Source organism: Colius striatus, chromosome Z, assembly GCF_028858725.1.
Source record: "Colius striatus isolate bColStr4 chromosome Z, bColStr4.1.hap1, whole genome shotgun sequence".
Lineage (NCBI taxonomy): Eukaryota > Metazoa > Chordata > Aves > Coliiformes > Coliidae > Colius > Colius striatus.
This window is the reverse complement of record NC_084790.1, coordinates 76,021,244-76,039,917: the sequence shown is the minus strand read 5'-3', so window position 1 is coordinate 76,039,917 and position 18,674 is coordinate 76,021,244. Positions and strand designations below refer to the sequence as shown.

General features: G+C 46.3%; 2 protein-coding genes across 8 annotated transcripts in view; both read left to right on the top strand.

Moving 5' to 3' along the window:
* The window catches only part of LOC104557438 (phospholipid-transporting ATPase ID), a 73,327-nt gene extending 63,383 nt beyond the window's left edge, over window positions 1-9,944 (top strand). The window contains exons 22-28 of one of the 2 annotated variants that reach the window (XM_062019075.1): window positions 93-276; window positions 1,767-1,990; window positions 2,951-3,034; window positions 3,908-4,153; window positions 5,011-5,149; window positions 7,021-7,151; window positions 9,686-9,944. In XM_062019075.1, the coding sequence (XP_061875059.1) occupies window positions 93-276; window positions 1,767-1,990; window positions 2,951-3,034; window positions 3,908-4,153; window positions 5,011-5,149; window positions 7,021-7,151; window positions 9,686-9,907 (1,230 nt within the window). In that variant the 3' untranslated portion in view covers window positions 9,908-9,944. Of the gene's footprint in view, window positions 1-92; window positions 277-1,766; window positions 1,991-2,950; window positions 3,035-3,907; window positions 4,154-5,010; window positions 5,150-7,020; window positions 7,152-9,685 lie in introns of those variants that run through there. The other variant, XM_062019077.1, reaches the window with a different exon arrangement.
* Window positions 9,945-12,820: 2,876 nt separating this feature from the next.
* The window catches only part of RUSC2 (RUN and SH3 domain containing 2), a 62,622-nt gene continuing 56,768 nt past the window's right edge, over window positions 12,821-18,674 (top strand). For 4 of the 6 annotated variants that reach the window (XM_062018450.1, XM_062018452.1, XM_062018446.1 and 1 more), the window contains exon 1: window positions 12,821-12,900. The gene's annotated coding sequence lies outside the window, so the exon portion shown is untranslated. The remainder of the gene's footprint in view (window positions 12,901-18,674) is intronic. The other 2 variants (XM_062018449.1, XM_062018448.1) reach the window with 2 other exon arrangements.

The following is an 18,674-nucleotide window of genomic DNA, read 5'->3' as shown; positions in this document are numbered from 1 at the left end:
TGTTCTCATTTCCTTCCTGCTCCATCTTCTTCGTCAGACCTCAAGCTGCTGCTAGTCTGACTTCAACAACCCCTTTTTCTCCTTCTTCTCAGGCATATGCGCTGGAAGGGAACCTGGAGCTGGAGCTGGTGAGAGCCGCCTGCCTGTGCAAAGTGGTGATCTGCTGCCGGGTGACTCCTCTGCAGAAGGCACAGGTGGTGGAGCTGGTGAAGAAGTACAAGAAGGCTGTCACCCTAGCAATTGGAGATGGTGCCAACGATGTCAGCATGATCAAAAGTGAGTGATGGCCAACAGCCAGCATGCTACAGGAAATGGATTTGCTGATGTATGAGCTATATGAGGTGACCTAGCGGCAGGAACATGTAGCCAGGTGCCTTCTGTAACCACTCTCTTTGTGGCACAAAATGGCTGTGTCCAAGGTTTTGGCAGGATTTGTAGAGCACTGGCACTAGAGGCTACTCCTATATTCTGCCTTCCAGGACACACAGGAGGGCCCTTTGCTGTGCTCCCACCATCAGGATCACAGCAAGCTGAGAGTGTATTTATTGTCTGTTTCTCTCTTTCTGCCTACAAATAGCCAAAAGCACACCAGGGCTGTGGAATGTCCACCTGTATGTTCACACAACTACCACCACAAAGGCAATAGAAAGCACAGACAAGTTTGTTTCAGAGGGCCTGTCTGCAATGCAGAAAGAAAATCTTAATGCCTGTTTTATTTAAAACAATTCCACACAGTAAGGCCATTTATCAACTGTCTCCCTTGAGTTATGTCACAGGCTTCCAGGTCTCTTCTTCCTACAGCATCAAATGATGCTGCATTTCCTCAGTCAATTTGTGAGGAGAAAAAAAAGCCTAACTAGGTATAATTAAATTAAGATTATTCAGAAGGGTCTATTGCTAATCTTCCTTGTGTTAATTTGCAAGAATTGATTAACTGGAGTCTTTTAATTAAGAACGAAAAGGCTAAATAGGGAGCTTCAAGTGAGATAAGTCAGACAGTCAGTAAGGAAAGGATAAGAAAAATTTAAGTGTACAAGATAATTAGAAACTAACTCACTCTCCCCACAAGAAGCATGGGACTTGGAGATTTTATCAATTCACTGTTCTGTGGAAACCTCTGAATCTAACAAACCTCTAGTCATCAACTTTGCTCTCATTAGTTAAAGCTGTATAATTAGCTGTCATATTAAAATTATGTCCATGCTTAATAAACCCAAGTTAGTATTAAAGAAGACATGACTGTTCTATCTAATTATTTGATTGAACCAATAAAGCCCAGGAAACAGAAAAAGGCTGCAGTCTGCCTTGTAGCACTGCGTCTGAGAAACCTAAGTGGCACTTGAAGATTTTGCTTGTCTGGAGTGATGTTTTATGGCTGCTGGAAGGACACACATGCATGTAAATTTAAATCACGTGTCAATATAAATGAAAGGTCGTTTTTTTTGGTAACAGCAGCTGTTATGAACAACAGCATTCATACTACTGGAAAATGTTCAGAAAGAAAACATGAATTGTCACAGAGGGTTTCATTTCAGATAATAAAAGCCCACTTAATGGAAATGTATCACCACAGCCAAAATCATAATGCTGCATAAAGAGTTAGTGCCCCAACGTGGTTTTATTTTTCTGGAAATAATGTCTCCTGTGACTTTTTATGAAGGCTGGGAGAGAATCAACACAGTGTTCTAGTGTAGGGAACTCATTTTAAAACTGGGGAAACCAAGAGCCACGGTGTAATGACGTGTTCAATGATGCTGTCGTCGCAGCTGCCCACATCGGGGTTGGCATCAGTGGCCAGGAGGGGATGCAGGCTGTTCTGTCCAGCGACTTCTCCTTCGCACAGTTCCGCTACCTGCAGCGCCTGCTCTTGGTCCATGGCCGGTGGTCCTACATCCGCATGTGCAAGTTCCTCAAGTACTTCTTCTATAAGAATTTTGCCTTCACGTTAGTGCATTTCTGGTATGGCTTCTTCTCTGGCTTCTCAGCACAGGTGGGTCCAGCTTCTTTTTTCTCATGGTCATCTCTAGTACTTTCAAGCAAAAGTCCTGGAAGCATTTTGAAAGGAAATAATCTGAGCCATTCCTCTCACCTCACTGAAGGGCACACAGGTCTATATTCTTTAGCTATATGAGCATAGAGCATGTATTGCTGCCTTTGCTGTGCTACTGGTAGAGGCCTGAAGACACTTAGGTTCATTATAGAGCACACAGGGCCTCTTAGGGTTTTTGAAAGTGTTCAAAGTGACTACAGCCACCAAACGGGTACAGATTACACAGAGGCCAGACCAGCTTGGTGCAGATTTGTTTAAGGACCTGTGCTTGCCCTGTTAGCACATTTGAAGCAGTTTAACTCCAGGTGTGCTTCAGCAGCTTGCAAATCGCCTGCAACACAACAAAATCAGGTGTTATTTTAAGATAAATCAATCTACCATGCAGCCCAGCCCTGGGGAAGCACATGTAGCCCATGAGGCTAGCATGGGGATGAGGATGCAGGCATGTAGGCGAGGTGGTTGCCTGGCTGTCCCTGCCCATTCCTGCCTGTTCCCTGCCTGCTCCTGCCCATTCTTGCCCATCCCTGCCTGACCTTGCTTATTACCTGACTATCCTTGCCCATCCCTGCCCCTTCCCTGCCTTCTCCTGCCCGTTCCCTGCCTGCCCCCGTCCACTTCTGTCCGTAGCTGTCCATTCTCCGCCGCTCCCTGCCGCTCTGCCCGCTCCCCGTCCCACGCCGCCCCGTCCCGCCCCGTCGCGGGGCCGCTGCTCCCCTCTGGCGGCCGTCGCTGCGCGGTGCCGGGGCCGACAGAGCGAGACGCAGCTTGAGTCACCTCCAACTGTCAGTCCCAGACAGATCTGAAAGGTTTCATCCCGGCGTTTAGGTCTGTATGCTTTCCAAGAGCTGGAAATGGCAGCATTTTGCTAACTTTATGCTCTGCGTTTTCTCTTTTGTTTAGACTGTCTATGATGAGTGGTTCATTACGCTTTATAATTTGGTCTATACCTCCCTGCCAGTGCTAGGAATGAGCATCTTTGATCAGGTACTGTTTCCATTCACCCCTTGGTTGGTTTTTATAGGGGGCTTATCTGCAAGTGCTTTGAGCTGAATCCATTAAGCAAAAGCAGCTGACATTTTGGATAGCTATTGTGGCAGCCTCTGAAACAGTTTCCAGACAGTGAGACCTAAGAGCACCAAAAAAAAGGATGCACCGATGAAGAGATGCTGTATTATCCTGGGTTTTATGCTGTGGTTTTCGATGTGTGAGATGTTTGGGTTAGGCTGTTGACTACAGTAAAAGCTGCCATTGCAACACTCCTCTAAAGCACTCACATCTTACTAACTGTGCTCCTGAAGCCCGACAAGTAACTTTTTAGCAACCACTAGTGAATGCACTAGATGCCACAAGCCAGGTTTTCCAGGTACAGCCTTTTCAGTGGAAGGCTTTCAGCTGTCATTTCACTATTACTGTTGTCCAAACATATCAGCAATAAAGTTGCTCCTATATGCCTTTTATAAGTTAAATAAGTGGGAACTCACTGCTCTGCAGCGCTTCACAGCGTTCAGCTCTGGACACTTCAGGGATCCAAGTCAGACATCCTTGCCTGTGCATGGAGTCAGGGTAGGTATCTCTCAGTTTTTAGGCAACTCTCTATGGAGAGCAGACCATGCAGTCCATTGAAGATGAAGAGTACCTTCATTGTGGTTTTGCAGCACTTATCAGTTTTCTTAGCACAAGAAAGGTAAAATTCAACATGGAAAATATGTCTAAGTGACCTTGAGGCAACCAAGTGAATTGTGTTCTAAGCTTTTTCTCATGGACATGCATGTCATGGGGACATGGAAACCCTAAGCAGTTCTGTGTGGTTGGCTGGATAGGTGCCAGCAGATCTGACCACCTCCCCTCTACTTTTAGGATGTGGATGATCGTTGGAGTATGCTATTTCCTCAGCTATATGTGCCTGGCCAGCAAAATCTCTACTTTAACAAAATGGTGTTTGTCAAGTGCATGTTGCAAGGGATCTACAGTTCCCTGATTCTCTTTTTCATCCCCTATGGGGCCATGTACAATACAATGAGAAGTGATGGGAAGGCCATTGCTGACTACCAGTCCTTTGCATTGATGACTCAGACTTGCCTACTGATTGTGGTCTCTGTACAGGTAAGGCACCCCAGGTAATGTTTTTAGGAATTAGTTGTTTTGTGAAGGAAGCATCTGGAGGGTTACTTTGGATCTTGATAGAATTGTATTTGCTGCTGCAACTTGCATTCCTGTAAAAAAAAAAAAACAACCTCTTGACACCAGATTACTCTCCTCAATTCAACAGAGCAAAGGATTTGTAATGTTACAAAAGATCAAGATGACAGGAAAGCAGAATCTTTGCCTTGGGAAGTCTATAGTCATAGCAGAAAAAAAAACAGTTAAGGCTGGGAATAGAGAAAGTCTCATTCCAGTTTTATGAGAAGTGTTTGAAGCACAGGACTGTCTATCTCTTATCAGGCCGTTATTTACAGGGTCTCCACAGGCTATCAGTGTAGCTTGACCCTATGCATGATGCAGATGCTAGGCCTGCACTTGCTGGAGGTAATAGCTGAGACTTGGGCAGTACAAAATTCAGAGGGTACTAGCAGGCTGAAAGAAACTGCTTAAAAGAAATCCAATCAATTACATCTCCTTAAATAATGCTTCCTGCTGTCTGGAATCTTGTAGGCCTCTTTTCCAGACTTTCAATGCTAGCTTGAGGGTGAGGACATAAGAACAGCTTATTTAACCTTGGTGTCCTGTCCCCAGTACTGGCCACTGCAAAATGCTTGAGAAGAGGGCAACAGCAGCAATTGCAGCAATGTTGCCTTAGACAGTCTTCCAGCATCCTATGACCCATGGCTTGGTATTTCTTGAGACTTGAATAAATAGCAGTCTCAGGGGCAGGTGTACAAAGCAGAAGACAAGCTGTGCTCAGCACAGATCTGCTGATTAATTAAGGCACTGACAACAGCTGTATTACTCCATTCTTTCAGATTGGTCTGGACACTTCTTACTGGACAGTTGTGAACCAATTCTTCATCTGGGGCAGCCTGTCTGTTTACTTTGCTATCACCTTCACCATGTATAGTGATGGCATGTACCTGATCCTCACAGCCTCCTTTCCTTTCGTTGGTAAGCCCTGCGACAAATCTGCATTGCACTCAAAATGGGCATATACTGTAGGGCTTAAATCTTGAGTCTTTCTAGTATGTATTGTTGCTTCTTTAGAGGCAATTACCATATATCAGTTGCCTTTTCTACATGAAAAGACAGGGTATTTCTGAAGGTTGCTGGAAATACTAATTTTGGATCCCACACTTCCAGGTAAAGTTGCATCACATTCACTTCTTGGCATAAGAGTGGACATTCACATACAGCTACAGGAACTCTAGCTTACTCTAACTAACTAACTCTACTGAGCTGAACTGAACTAACTCTATTGAGCTGGCTGAAATGCTTTCTACTGCTCTTTTATATTCAGTTTCCAGGTGTCTAATTCTTATAGATACCTAGGGGCATTTTGTTGGTGAAAGGATGTGTGGGGTTTTCTGTGTATAAGTTAGTATGTTGGTATAGGAAAGCATCAAACATCCAGGTAGACATGAGAAAAATATGATTATAGTGAGTCTTCAGCCAAGTTAAATTGCAAATTCCCAAGAAACAAAAAAAAAATGTGGTGGTGACCAGGTCTTTGGAGTTACTCTACATTTCTCAATACATGCAAAAAGTGAAGGATAACAGAAAAATTAGTTTGTCTCCAGAGATTTTGACCAGGAGGAATATGAAAGCTTAACAAAGTAATTCAGATGTTTCTTAACAGCTCCGTGCATCCATCACCAGTATTGATATAGCATTGCTATGAAACTCTGCTTTTGAAATATCAATGCATTTTGTTTCAAGTCTCAGATTGGAGTATTAACCAATGCCTTTAATTCTGGACAAATCATTAAGCCAAGACTTGTTCTGCCCATCTTCACTGCATTTGGCCAATTTAGAAATATCTCAGATGCAGGTCAGTTGTTGCAATGTCTTTTCCAAGCAGATGGTCACACCCACTGTAAGATGGCTTTTAGCATCCAAAATGCTAAGCGAGAGAAGAGAAAGCATCCGTTCAGTTTCCAAAGTCAGGTAGTAACTCACCCGACAGGGGTATCTCTATCTGCTGCTCTGTTGGTACTGTGTAGGTGAAATTAGTCTTAGTGCTGAGGACTGCTTAATAAAGGCTCAGTCCAAAGGGACTTTTAAGGAAAGTATTTCTAGTCTGGACTAGATACCTTGTTTACTTTCATTTCAGTGGAGTAGTATTACAGCAGAATTCTGCTAACTGAAAAGAAAACGTTCATCAACATCTCTGCCAACAGCAGCATCATTAAGCCATATAATGAGGGTTTTGCAGACTGTTCTATCTCACATTCCTTCAGTTTTGGAGGAGACAGAAGTGAGCCCTTCGGTTTCAAAGAAAGCTGTGGTATCAATGGCAGCGCATGGCAGTTTCTCTGACAAGGCACCTATTAGGCTATGCTGTGCTTGCACAGACACCCAGATGCTTCTCTTGTCAAGGGCTGTGATCCTATCATCCAGTCAGTCCTCCATATACTTGAGGAAATGGTGCTGGAAAGTAAAATATAGTGGTCCTCCTTTCGCACTAGAGTCCTGACAAAAGGTTAGAGGGCTGGACTGCTGCTGCTGAAAGTCTCCTGACATCATTCTTTTTTGCATTGCAATGGCTCTTTGTAAAGAGATGAGGCATCCACTCTGATATCCTTCTCTCCTGCAGCTGTTGCTGCAGTGGTGTCTGGATGTTGCACTTTTCGTTACCCATCTCACTCATATTGGCATTACTCTCCTCTCCACGAGAAGTAGATTTCACTGCTGGACACAGGATGTCCTTTATACTTTGGTCTGTTTGCCAAGTGCTTTGGAACCACAGAGAGTGAAAGGCTGAGGTGAATGATGGTGAGACATGCTGCTGTTATAGTTTTAATTACACTTTTGTTTTTCAGGTACGGCTCGAAACACCCTCAGTCAACCAAATGTGTGGCTAGCAATCTTCCTCAGCATCACCCTCTGTGTACTGCCTGTAGTTGGCTTTCGATTCCTGAAGGCTGAGCTAAAGCCAACTCCCATCGATAAAGTAAGGAGATAAGTTATTAAACCAGAAATCCTGCTTATTCCCTCCTAAGATTCCCATGGAGCCACATTGCATGGGCTATGTCCCTGCTTGTGCAAGTGCTGCCATTCATCTGTCCTCTAGTCCCTTGAGGAGGATTGAATTTGTGCTTTGGCACAGTTCAAACCATCTGCAGCTGGGACCAAGGCTAAGGGTATTGAGATGTGGATTAGTTTGCACTGGGGCAATGAAGCTACACTATTTTTGGGTGCACGGTTTAAATGCTGTCAGTCAGTGGCAAAGGGGTCAGTCTTTCCTCCTGTGCTGTGGCTGTACAGTTTTTAACCCAGCAGACCACAGCTCTTCACCCTCCACACAGCAAACATGTTTGCTGAGGAGGGCTTTTTTGCTTCAGAATTTATTGGGGGTTTGCAGTTAATGGTTATACACCCCTACTGAGACTAGCTGCCCTCCCAGCCCAAGGGATAGGATGTCACTAGTGCAAGGAGAGACTGGGAGAGATGGAGTGGGCAGAGAGCACACAGCTCGCTACAGCCAACAGATCCCTCAAGATTAGCACTAACACGGCTCCCGGGGATGGCTTTCAAACAACAGCATCTGCTAAAGACTGCTGCCACCTGGTGCTGGCTTCCCCTTCCTGCACCGAGCTGCCAGAAACCAGTGTCTGTGATCACAGCCCCGAGGGCATGCACCTCAGGACTCTGATGAAGGATGACTTGATCATCCTTGGGATGCCTGTGAAGCTCCCCAGGTGCTCCAGGACTTGTTGATTGAATGAATGCAGGGGAATTCTGGCTGATTCACCAGAGGCTGTGCTGCCATTCAGCGGGATCTCCACCAGCTTGAGAGTTGGGCAGAGAGGAACCTCCTGAGATTCAACGAGGGCAAATGCAGAGACCTACACCTGGGAAGGAACAACCCTGTGTACCAGTACAGGCTGGGGATTGACCTGCTGGAGAGCAGCGCTGTGGGAGAGGGACCTGGGACTTGTCAGGCCAATAGTATCCTGGGATGCATCAAGAAGAGTGTGGGCAGCAGGTCAAGGGAGGTTCTGCTCCCCCTCTTCTCTGCCCTGGTGAGGCCTCATCTGGAGTCCTGTGTCCAGTTCTGGGCTCCCCAGCTCAAGAGGGACAGAGAACTGCTGGAGAAAGTCCAGTGCAGGGCCACCAAGATGCTGAGGGGACTGGAGCATCTTCCTTATGAGGAAAGGCTGTGGGAACTGGGGCTGTTTAGTCTGGAGAAGAGATTGAGGGATGACCTCATTAATACTTACGAGTACTTTAAAGCTGCATGTCAAGGGGATGTGGTGACACTTTTTTCTGCAGTGTCCGGTGACAGGACAAGGATTAATGGACAAAAGCTGAAACACAAAAAGTTTCACTTAAGGAAAAACTTCTTTGCTGTTCAGGTGAGGGAGCCCTGGCACAGGCTGCCCAGGGAGGGTGTGGAGTGTCCTCTGGATTTTTTCAGTACCCACCCAGATATGTTGCTGTGTGACCTGATTAAGGTGGCCATGCTTTAGAAGGGCCAAGGTGGACTAGATGATCTTCACAGGTCTCTTCCAACCCGTATGTGATTCTGTGTAATTCTCAGCCCTTGCAGAGGGGCTAGGTGGGTGCTAGAGAAGAGTACCAGAAAGTGAGGTCCTCAGCGCACAGTTGGAGGCAATTCAGGTGTATAAAAATGGGCTGAGTTTACCTTTTAGAATCCCAGCCACACATCTTGGGTTGATCATCTCTCTCTAGTGCAAAATCACTTTTCTCCTCTTCTGGGAAGTGAGTTGTCACAGAAGAGGAGTGTTTGAGTTTCCTGCTGTACTGGCAGAAGTGAAACACAGACATGCTGCTTAGAGAGGCCAAGTACCTACAGGAATGACAGAGGTCCAGTGGCTGGGGATTCTGCCAAGCTGCTGGCACTCAGCACTGTCTTCCCACCTTTGGCAGCCCCTTTCTGAAAAGAATGCTTGTCTGTCGATGATCTTGGTGGCTGTGTGAGAGCAAAGAGCTCACGGCCTGCAAATAAGGTACATTATTTCATTCCCTCCTGCCATTAAATATGAGAATCTATTGAACACCATTCTCATCATAAAAAGCTTTTACATATTGGAGATCCCTTTTGGTTGTCTGTTTTCTAGATTAAGCAAGCCAATTTTTAAAATGTTTTCTTATTTGTTTCTGGACTTCTAACTATTGTTGAGGTGACTTTCACATTCCGGATCACTTGACTGAAGCTCCTGAAAGGGCTGCAGTAATACCCCAGTGGAGGTATCACAGAATGGTACACTGAAATAATCCCTTCCCACAACTTACACTCTCATGAATGCATTTTGAATAAGACTGCCTTTTCCTTTTACCAGGATGCCATCCAGTGCTGCCAGTTCAGTTCCCTCTCTGCAACCTCTCCTGTCACTTCCCTGTTTTGTCAGCCTTTTTTGGCTTTGGACCCTTCCTTCTTTTTCCCTTTCTTTTCTCCTCTTTTATCCTGCTTGTGAATAACAGTGTAACTCCCATTTTTCCAACCTTATTTTCTGATTTCAGGTCCTGCTCAAGATCAAAGAAGCCAAAAAGCGCCCGCCTCCACCCTCGCCCAAGAGACGCCTGCGCCGGACCAGCACCCGCCGCTCTGGCTATGCCTTCTCCCATCAGCATGGCTTTGGAGCACTCATCATGTCTGGGAGAAACATGCGGCCAAAGTCACCTTTTGCCACAACGGGAACGTTTTCACCAAATAGTGACAAATATAAACACAAAGGACTGTAAAAGAAAGAGAGAAAGAGAGAGAGAAAGAAAGAAAGAAAGAAAGAGAGAAAGAGAGAAAGAAAAGAAAGAAAGAAAGAAAGAAAGAAAGAAAGAAAGAAAGAAAGAAAGAAAGAAAGAAAGAAAGAAAGAAAGAAAGAAAGAAAAAAAAAGAAAGAAAGAAAAGAAAAGAAAAAGGCAAAAAACCAAAGTGAAGCAAAATAAAGGGCCATTAGGAGAGTAGCCTGTACTCCCTGCAAAGGTGGTGGCCGCCCAGACCTCTGTCCTCTGGGCTACCAAATTAAGGACTTAGGCCTTTCCTTTCACCCACATGCACCCTCTGACTCCAGCTTCTTTTCCAAAGATATGTGCTGCTGCCAGGGAAGGCAGGCAGGGTGAATTTGAGCTGTTGTATAGCATCCTAGAGGGCCTCCCTGGAACATCTCAGCTCCCTGAGATTGTTTGTAACTCTATTTTATTTTTTCTTCCTTTAACTACATACCTCAGAGCAAAGAGAAGTCCAGGCTGAGGAAAAGGTTGAATTGGCAGTGTCTTTCTGATTTATGTGCCTTTGTTTCTATCATGAATCCACTCTGGGACCTTTTACTGGGGTGACAGTATTGACCCCCAGTGTGCCTTATGCCCAGCCACACAACCCCAAATCGCCAATCTTTGTAATATGTATGATTTTGTAGCCTTTTGACTGTACACAAGCACTTTGGAAGGCATGAGTTGGAAATAACTTCCTTCCAAACTAACAGTTAATCCAGTTTCTCAAGAGATGGCCAGTGCCCAAACACCACCCTCTTCCTGCATCTGCAGTCGGGAAGTACTGCAAGCTCAGAGAAACCCTTAGTTGGTCAAGGGACAAGGACTTGACGTTCATCAGCCTGCCCTGTTTCCTGCCCTGTTTTATCTGCATTTCAAATCTACTCTTGTGAAAGATCATTGTCCTCAGAGCTCTCTCAGGTTTTGTAGCTGGACACCAGCCATTTCATTTAGACCTAAAATAAAAAGGCAGAAGAAGCCCAGGCTCCCGTATGGATCAAACCATAAAATCTGTCCCTGAGAAGCCTCTGTCATGCCTCTGAGCTGCCAGCACCTGGGTGTCTCTCCCACAGTAACAGACTGGGGGAAATGCACATCTGACTTGATGGAGAATCCACACAGAGTATGGGAGGCAGAGACACTCTTTCATGGTTAGCACAAGATGTCCTGCTCATTCATCCCACAGTGCTGCCACTCAGTGCAAGGGATGCAGCATGACCCTGTGTCTCCTTCACCCTCCCTGCTGAGTACTGTGGTCAGTTTTCAGAGGAACTTGTTAACATCTGCAGTTTCTCCATGCTGGCTAATATTTTAGTTGGAAACAGTTTGTATGCCAATCATGAGTTGCAGAGACAGGAAAATCCTATCAGTCTGGCTGCCAGCAGAGGGACCTAAGAGGCACAGACACAGCCAAAGACACAGTGATCCTAAGGGACTGGGATTTGCTCACTGTTTTGTTCCACCAGCTCTATAATCAGCAGGGTTACTGGCTGGAAGGCCAGTGTGGCAGCGTGACAGTCTGTCCTGCCAGCACCACTGAGCTGTCTAAATGGAACTTTTTTGTGCAGAGGACTTAGCAGCACTGGCTGCTTTATTTTTTTAGTTCTTTTATACAAGTTTAAACTCCTTCCTTGTTTTGAATTGGGGTTTATTTTGCACAGTAACCATCTGGTATGTATTGAGAGCTCTCTGCCCTGAGTCTCTGAGCTATCAGGAGAGGCAATGTAGGGTGGCAACAGGCCAACCATGTCCCGTTACAGTCTGTGTGTAACACCTTGCTGCCTGCTCCCCATTTCAGCAGTTAACTGTGTAAGACTGTTTAAGGTCTAATAGAAGGTTTCATCTCCCTGAGTTTAACACAAGACAGAGGAAAAAAAAAAACCAAAACAAACACCACAAACCTGTCTATTGCACCTGCTGCTTTAGGAGGCTTGTTGAAAACTGTGGTATTGAATTTCAACAGAGCCAGTGCAAAACTGGAGCTGGGACTGGAGCCAGGAGCTGCTTGTTAGGGAAGGAGCAATTTCTAATCCAGTGATCTCCCGTGCAAGGAGATACCTGAGTAAAGCGAGAACCTGTACCCCAACTGAGGAAACCTCTGTGATAGTGATTGTCACAGCCCTCTGATTTACCATTCACTTTGCAGAGATGATCATGGCTTTCTGATGAGGATTCTGTTTTCCACAGTCTGCCTCCCTGGGGCTACAGGGAAAAAAAAAAGGAGAATTTATGCAGCTAACAGATATGCCCATGACACCCAGACTGGCCTGTGGACTCAGTCCTATCAAAAACATCCCTAGCATGTAATGCAGCAGGGATAGAGAGCAGCAGGGATGTGATGCAGAGCAGCAGAGGCAGACCGTTTGCTGACAGTGCAAGGCGACTCTGAGACTGGGTCACTCATATGGTTTACGTGCAAAGCACTCACCTTCTGGCTGAAGGGGATTTTTGCAAATGCTGCATAGCACGTGCAGGGGATAACAGCTGTTGGTGAACTTGTGCCAGACACAAATATTTCAGCAGTTTGATGAGATCAGCTGTGTTTGAAACATATCAGCTGGCAGTGATGTCTGACCTGCATCACTCCCGATTTTGTAAATTTTTTTTACAAAAAAAAAAGAAAAAATAAAGATATTGGGATGACATTCCTTGCCAGTCTGCCAATTGACTAAAGGAGTTTATAACCAGACGTCTGTACTGCTCCTTGGACCTCCTAAAACGGGAGGATCATCTGTGGGAGGATGGATAGGAGATGGCCATGCTTTTCACCCCCTGTCGTGATTTGGGAAACAATCCAGTTCCCGAACTTCGGATCCTATCGAAGATAGCTCCAGAGGCGACGTCAGACACCGCTAGACAGAGGACAAGGGCTGCGGGCGGGCGCGGGGCGGGGGGGAGGCGGGCAGCACCGAGATCCCGCCCCGTCGGGCGGCTGTAAACAGCGGAGCGGTGCCGCAGAACCCACAACGGTAAGGGGGGGCTGGGGGGTCGTGCCTGCCCAGCAAGGGGGGCAGCTGCCGCGGCGGGGGCAGGCAGGGAGATCGGCTCGGCGGTGTGGGACGTGGGTCGTCGGTTGCGTAATGTCTGAAGACGGTAATTCAGTCTCTTAGGAAGAGCTTGTCTTTGAGAGACGCCTAAAAAATCCCAGAAATCTCAGAAATGTAGGGTTCGGGAATGTCGTCCCTTCCCTTTTTTTCCTCATTATCTGTAAAAGTTCATGGGTTGAACACTGTGTTCTGCTGTAGCAAGTTGCCAGCCCAGCTGGGAAGAAATTTCAGGATCAACAATGATGATAACTGGTGATGATGTGGTTATTTTTCTTACACTGTAGCAGAAGTGGGCTTAGAGCATCTCATCTCATCTCTCCCCAAAATCCAATGGGGTGACACAGAGCAACCTCTGCAGTTAATGGTGTGGGCCGTCAGGTGCTTTAGGGCAGAGGTATGTCAAAGTGTTTTTGGGCGGCTCAGGGGTGTTTTACCTGACTTAACTGCAACACCTGGATCCCCGCTAGGCTGCCAGCTGTTTCTCACTTCATGGGTGTGCATCCACACAGCTTCCTTCCACTGGCCTGTAGTCTGGAAGTCACTACTCACAAGCAGCTCTCAGGGAATGAGAGGGTAAAGGAGTATGGCATGTTAGCCCTAGGTACTGCAACTGGAATGATCCTCAACAAAGTCTCTTGTAAGAGAGGATGGAGAAATCTGAAAAATGACCCATGCTAATTACCATCTGGGAACAAAAACAGGAGCATAAGAGACCTCTTGGATCTCAGTGGACAGAGATGCTGTGTCCTATATAACCTCATCAGACCACTGATAAATCTAAATCCTAAAACCAGCCATTCCAGATAAAGCTTCCTGTTCTGATGCTTGACTTTTTTTTCCTCCCCTCTAATTTTCAGCCTAAACGTGTTCACAGTGCATTTATTCTCCTGTTGTCATGCCAGCATTATCCTTTTGCTTCAGCAGTTTTGTTTGTCTCCTGTGATATATTTAGAGAGCAATCCTATCTACTCTCTGCCTACATTTGGCTAGGCTAAACAAGCCAGGCTCTTAAGTTTCTTCTTGTTTGATAGGTTTTCTGTTTCCCCCAGGCCCTTTCTGCACCTGTTCATTTGACTTTATCATTTTTACATGAGGGACAACCAGATTTTTTTTTGTGTGATGCCCATGTCATCAGTGCCTAAACAACAGCACTGGTATTTCACTGTCTTATCTAGGCTGTATTTGCTTTTCTTAGAGCCTCGCCATCTCTGTGACCCCTAACTGTTTCATGGATATATTCCCCCACTTTACTGTGAATATGCACAATCATTAGCTCAACTGTGTTAGCTAAATAAATACCTCTCACTGTCTCATCCCTGATAATGTAGGGAGGAGCTGAAATCATCATAGCATAAATCTGTGCATATTGATGCTTTAATCTGGTGCCTTGTCCTCAGGGGCAAAGCTTTTTTCTCAAGTGCTGGCAAAGCCTTGTAACTGCATCTACTGATATGTCAGCCAATGTAAATATGCTGGAGTGAGGGGGCTGTCGTTCCTCCTAACAAAGGCAAGCCTCAGCTGCCACTTCTAGCCCTGTCCTGGTGGTAGAGGACTGGTTTGGCTGCAGGGAGGGTCAGGATCAGAAGAGGGACACAGAGCCTTGCAGCCTGGCCCTGACCTGCGGGTGCTTCTGGCTGTATCTGCAGCTCAGATACTCTTCAGTTTTTCCAAAGCTGGTCTTCTGCTGCCCTACTTTTTATAATTCACTCAGAGGCAGACAGTGTTTTTCTCTGTGTGGCACTGCAGAGGAGCATTCTCTCTCCCATGACTCCCAGCTTGGAGGGAAGTGGTTTCGGACCCCCATCCCTTTCCCCAGCCTGTCTCTTAGCTGGGTGGAGCTGGCTGTACCGAGCTGTCAGCTCCCTGCCTTTCCGCACAGCCCTGAGCCTTCTGGCAGACTCTTCTCTGCTATAAATGGATCTGGCCTTTTCCAGCACCCCCCTGCTCCCCCCCCCCCCCCCCCCCCCCAAACACCAAAGAGATGTTACAGGAAATCTGAGCTGAGACAGGTTTCCTCTGAATTAAGAAAACATACAATCCAGCCACTGGCTTTTCATAGGTTCTATGGAACTATTGTGCCTGGCTTTTGGGGAGCTCTCTGTGCCTCGGTGAGGGCTGTGCTGCTGAATTGCTTATTTTCACAGTGACAGTGGTTATTCCTAGACCTGAAGGCAGTGCTGGGGCAGACCTATAAGTGCAATGTCCAGCCTTATGCATGACCCTACAAACAAGGCACCATCTGATTGCAGTGCCTTGTCTCAAGGGAAGGCCAATGTTTTTGTTACTGGCTGCATCCTGTTTCCACATCCATATTAGGCACTTCGTAAAAGAAGCCTGGCTTTTGTACACAATGAGCAACACTGTTTGCCTCCTGTAAGTCTGGGATTTATGACAGAGATCTGTGGATCTTTTAAGCTTTATTGCGTTCTCCCTCCGCTAAGAAGCAGGGAGGTTCAGTACCTTCTCATTCAGGAGGGAGCTGGGGTCTGAAGTACGCAGACCAAGGTGACTCAGAGAGTCAGTAGCTGCCCTGGATTTTAAACTGAAGTCTTTTGTGTTGTCTGGAGTAGAGTGCTACCCTCCATCAGCCCCACAGGCATCCAGGCCAGAGAGCAGGTCTGTATTTAGAAAACTAATTTGTACTCTCATGTTAAAAAATTATAGTCTGAAAGTCTCTGAGTTCATGTGTTTAATAGAAGCTGGGCCAGGTTCCAGTCTGGTGACCTTTTGCTGGCAGCAGTGGGTTTATATCCTTTGAGCTTAGACAGCAACACCTACAACAGCTGCTTCAGAGGCTTCCTTACCTCATGGCAATCATCTCTCAAAAACCTTCAGGCTGTGGATAAGGGAGTGTAGAATATTCAAAAGGTACAAGCCTGGTTTATGGTTGCCCAGTGTTCTGCCTGCAATTCTGCTTCAGGTTCAGTTTCTGCTGTGGCAGCAGATGCTGTCTGACACTTTTTCCTGTGCAGGATGCCTGGTTGGCATCTCGTTGGCTTGGCTGTATTGCCTTTTGGATGAGTTGTTGGAGCTGGTGACTGGGCAGTGTTCAATGGACACTGTGAAGGAATACATCTGTTCTTTTTTTTATGTGATCTGGAGAATGTAATATCCCAGACCAGGAAATATTACTCACACAGACGTTAGGCTCACTGAAACCTTTTTTCTGTCTTTCTGCAAGAATTGCAGGCAAAATTTCATGTGAACAGATAAGGGACAGGTGAAGTGCCTCCTTCACCCCTGCCAACAAGCTGCTGTGTGGCAAAGATACCTTTGGGCTCTGGGAATAAATGAAATTAAGATAATACCTGTAGTTGTAGCTGCAGGATCCTTTTTCCTGTGGTAAGCTGTGCAGAAGCTGGGCCAGGCCTTAGATTCTGCTGGCTTCCCAGATCAGCTTGCAGTTCGTCGGAGTAAACTTGTCTGGGACAAGTTTTACCTGCTTGCTCAGTCTCTCCCAGATGTTCAGAGAGGTTGGTTATCTTAATTCTGCTTGGCCTTATGCAACCTATTTTCCACTGAAAACTTAATTCCCAGTTCCTCATCGAAGCCTTGGGTAGCACATAGCAGGGTGTTTTCTGAGGTTTTTATTGGCTGTGGGTCTCTGTTCCTCTGATTCTGGAACACGAAGCCCACTTGGGCTTTTGCTTGTGGTATTTGCTGCTCATCAGAATCCCATAGGTTCTCCCCTTTCCCTTCCCACCTTTGTCTTGAATATTGATTTCCACAGTTCATGTCTGTTGTAATCAGGGTGGGTATTTGCTAAGCACCTTTGTAGCCTTTTAAGCCTTGCCCTGGATTGGGGAGTGTGTGTCCATCACCCAGCACTGACAGGTTCTTCTAGGGTTCCTTGGCAGAATGGTGGTCACACTAAATCACAGTTATGGTTAAAGCTTTCTTTTCTTAACAGGTCTCTAGTCAGTTGAGGCCAGTAGGGAGGGAAATAAAAAAACTCTGGGGTTTGCCCACTTGGTGTACAGGACCTTCAGGGTCTGAAAACGAGGGAAAGAATAAGTGACTCACTTGGTCACAGAGGACAGCTGTTTGTCTCACAGAATCATTTTGGTTGGAAAAGACCTTTAGGATTGTCAAGTCCAATCACTAACCATACACTGCAAAGCCCACCACTAAACCATGTTCCTCAGCATCTCATCTACCTGGCTTTTAAATATCTCCAGGGATGGAGACTCTACTACCTCCCTGAGCAACCTGTTCCAGTGTCTAACAACCCTCTCAGTGATGAAGTTTTTCCTAATCTTCAGTCTAAACCTCCCCTGACACAACTTGAGGCTGTTTGTTCTTGTTACTGGAGAGAAGAGATCAACCTCCACCTCACTACAACCTCATTTCAGGTCGTTGCAGAGTGATCATGTCTCCTCTCAGCCTCCTCTTCTCCAGACTAAACACCCCCAGCTCCCTCAGCTGCTCCTCATCAGACTTGTGCCCCAGACCCTTCACCAGCTGCAGTGCCTGTCTCTGGACACACTCCAGCACCTCAGTGTCCTTCTTGTAGCGACAGGCTCAACACTGAACACAGCGCTCGAGGTGAGGCCTCACCAGTGCTGAGTGCAGGGGCACAATCACTGCCCTGATGCTGCTGGCCACAGTATTTCTGATATAAGCCAGGGTGCTGTTGGCCTTAGCCACCTGGGCACAGTGCTGGCTCATCTTCAGCCACTGTTGTTGAAAGCACCTCTATAAAGTGGCATTAGTGGTGCTAACCACATTGCTAGAGATCGGGAGTAGGGGGAGCTGGTCACAGTGTCTTCCGCAGGGCTGCTTCTGTCTGAACAGTCTCTTCATGGACAGCTCTTGGGCTGCTGTCACAGACTTTCTGCTGACACCAGCATCTGTCAGGCACAACCTGCAGAGGCTGCTTGGAGAACACTGCCTTAGGATGCTCTCAGCTGGTTCAATTGCTTTGCAGAAAACTATGCACTATGGTGGTGTTGTCTCTTGGGTCACTTTTTCATGGCCTTCATGAGAAAAACCTCTTGTTGGCTGATTTCACAATGACAGGTTCAAACTGCACCAGGACCCTTGAGGAGTGCCAGGGCAAGACATTGGTTCAGGTGGTTGTGTGTGAGTGCAAGTTTGATGTGCTGCCAGTCTCACCCCTGCAACGTGATACGGAGTGTGGCCATCCTACTGCTGTAGTAGTTGTGGTACCATACCCACAGTGTTGAGATTGTGCCTTCCAAAGCCTGTGAAGCATCTAGTGGAGGTGTCTACCTGTGTGTGGCTCTGTGTCAGCACGAGTTCAGTTGCACACCTGAGCATTAGAGCTCTACAGTCCCTTGCATCAGGCTGTGGTGGGATACCCCACTGAAACAGCATTCCTGGTCACTGTGCTTAGAGCATTGCTTATCAAATGCCACACTTAGCATTGCATCAAAGCTCTGGTACCTACCGCGCCTGCATCCTACAGGGATCTCTGTGGAATACATGCTGTGCAACACATCTAGCTATCATTTGAAAGATAGAGCAAAGAATATAATTTTCTGATGATTCTAAGTTGAGGTAGTTGGTTTGAAATCTGCCCAGAGAATTACAGAAGTGTCCTGCAAAACTATTAGCATGAGCACATCAGCTCAATGTTCAGCTACAGCCAAAAAGGCAGACTTCATATTAGAAATAAATAGATCAAAAAACACTAGAATAAGTTCTGCATACTTAGGTACACAGTCATGTGAGCC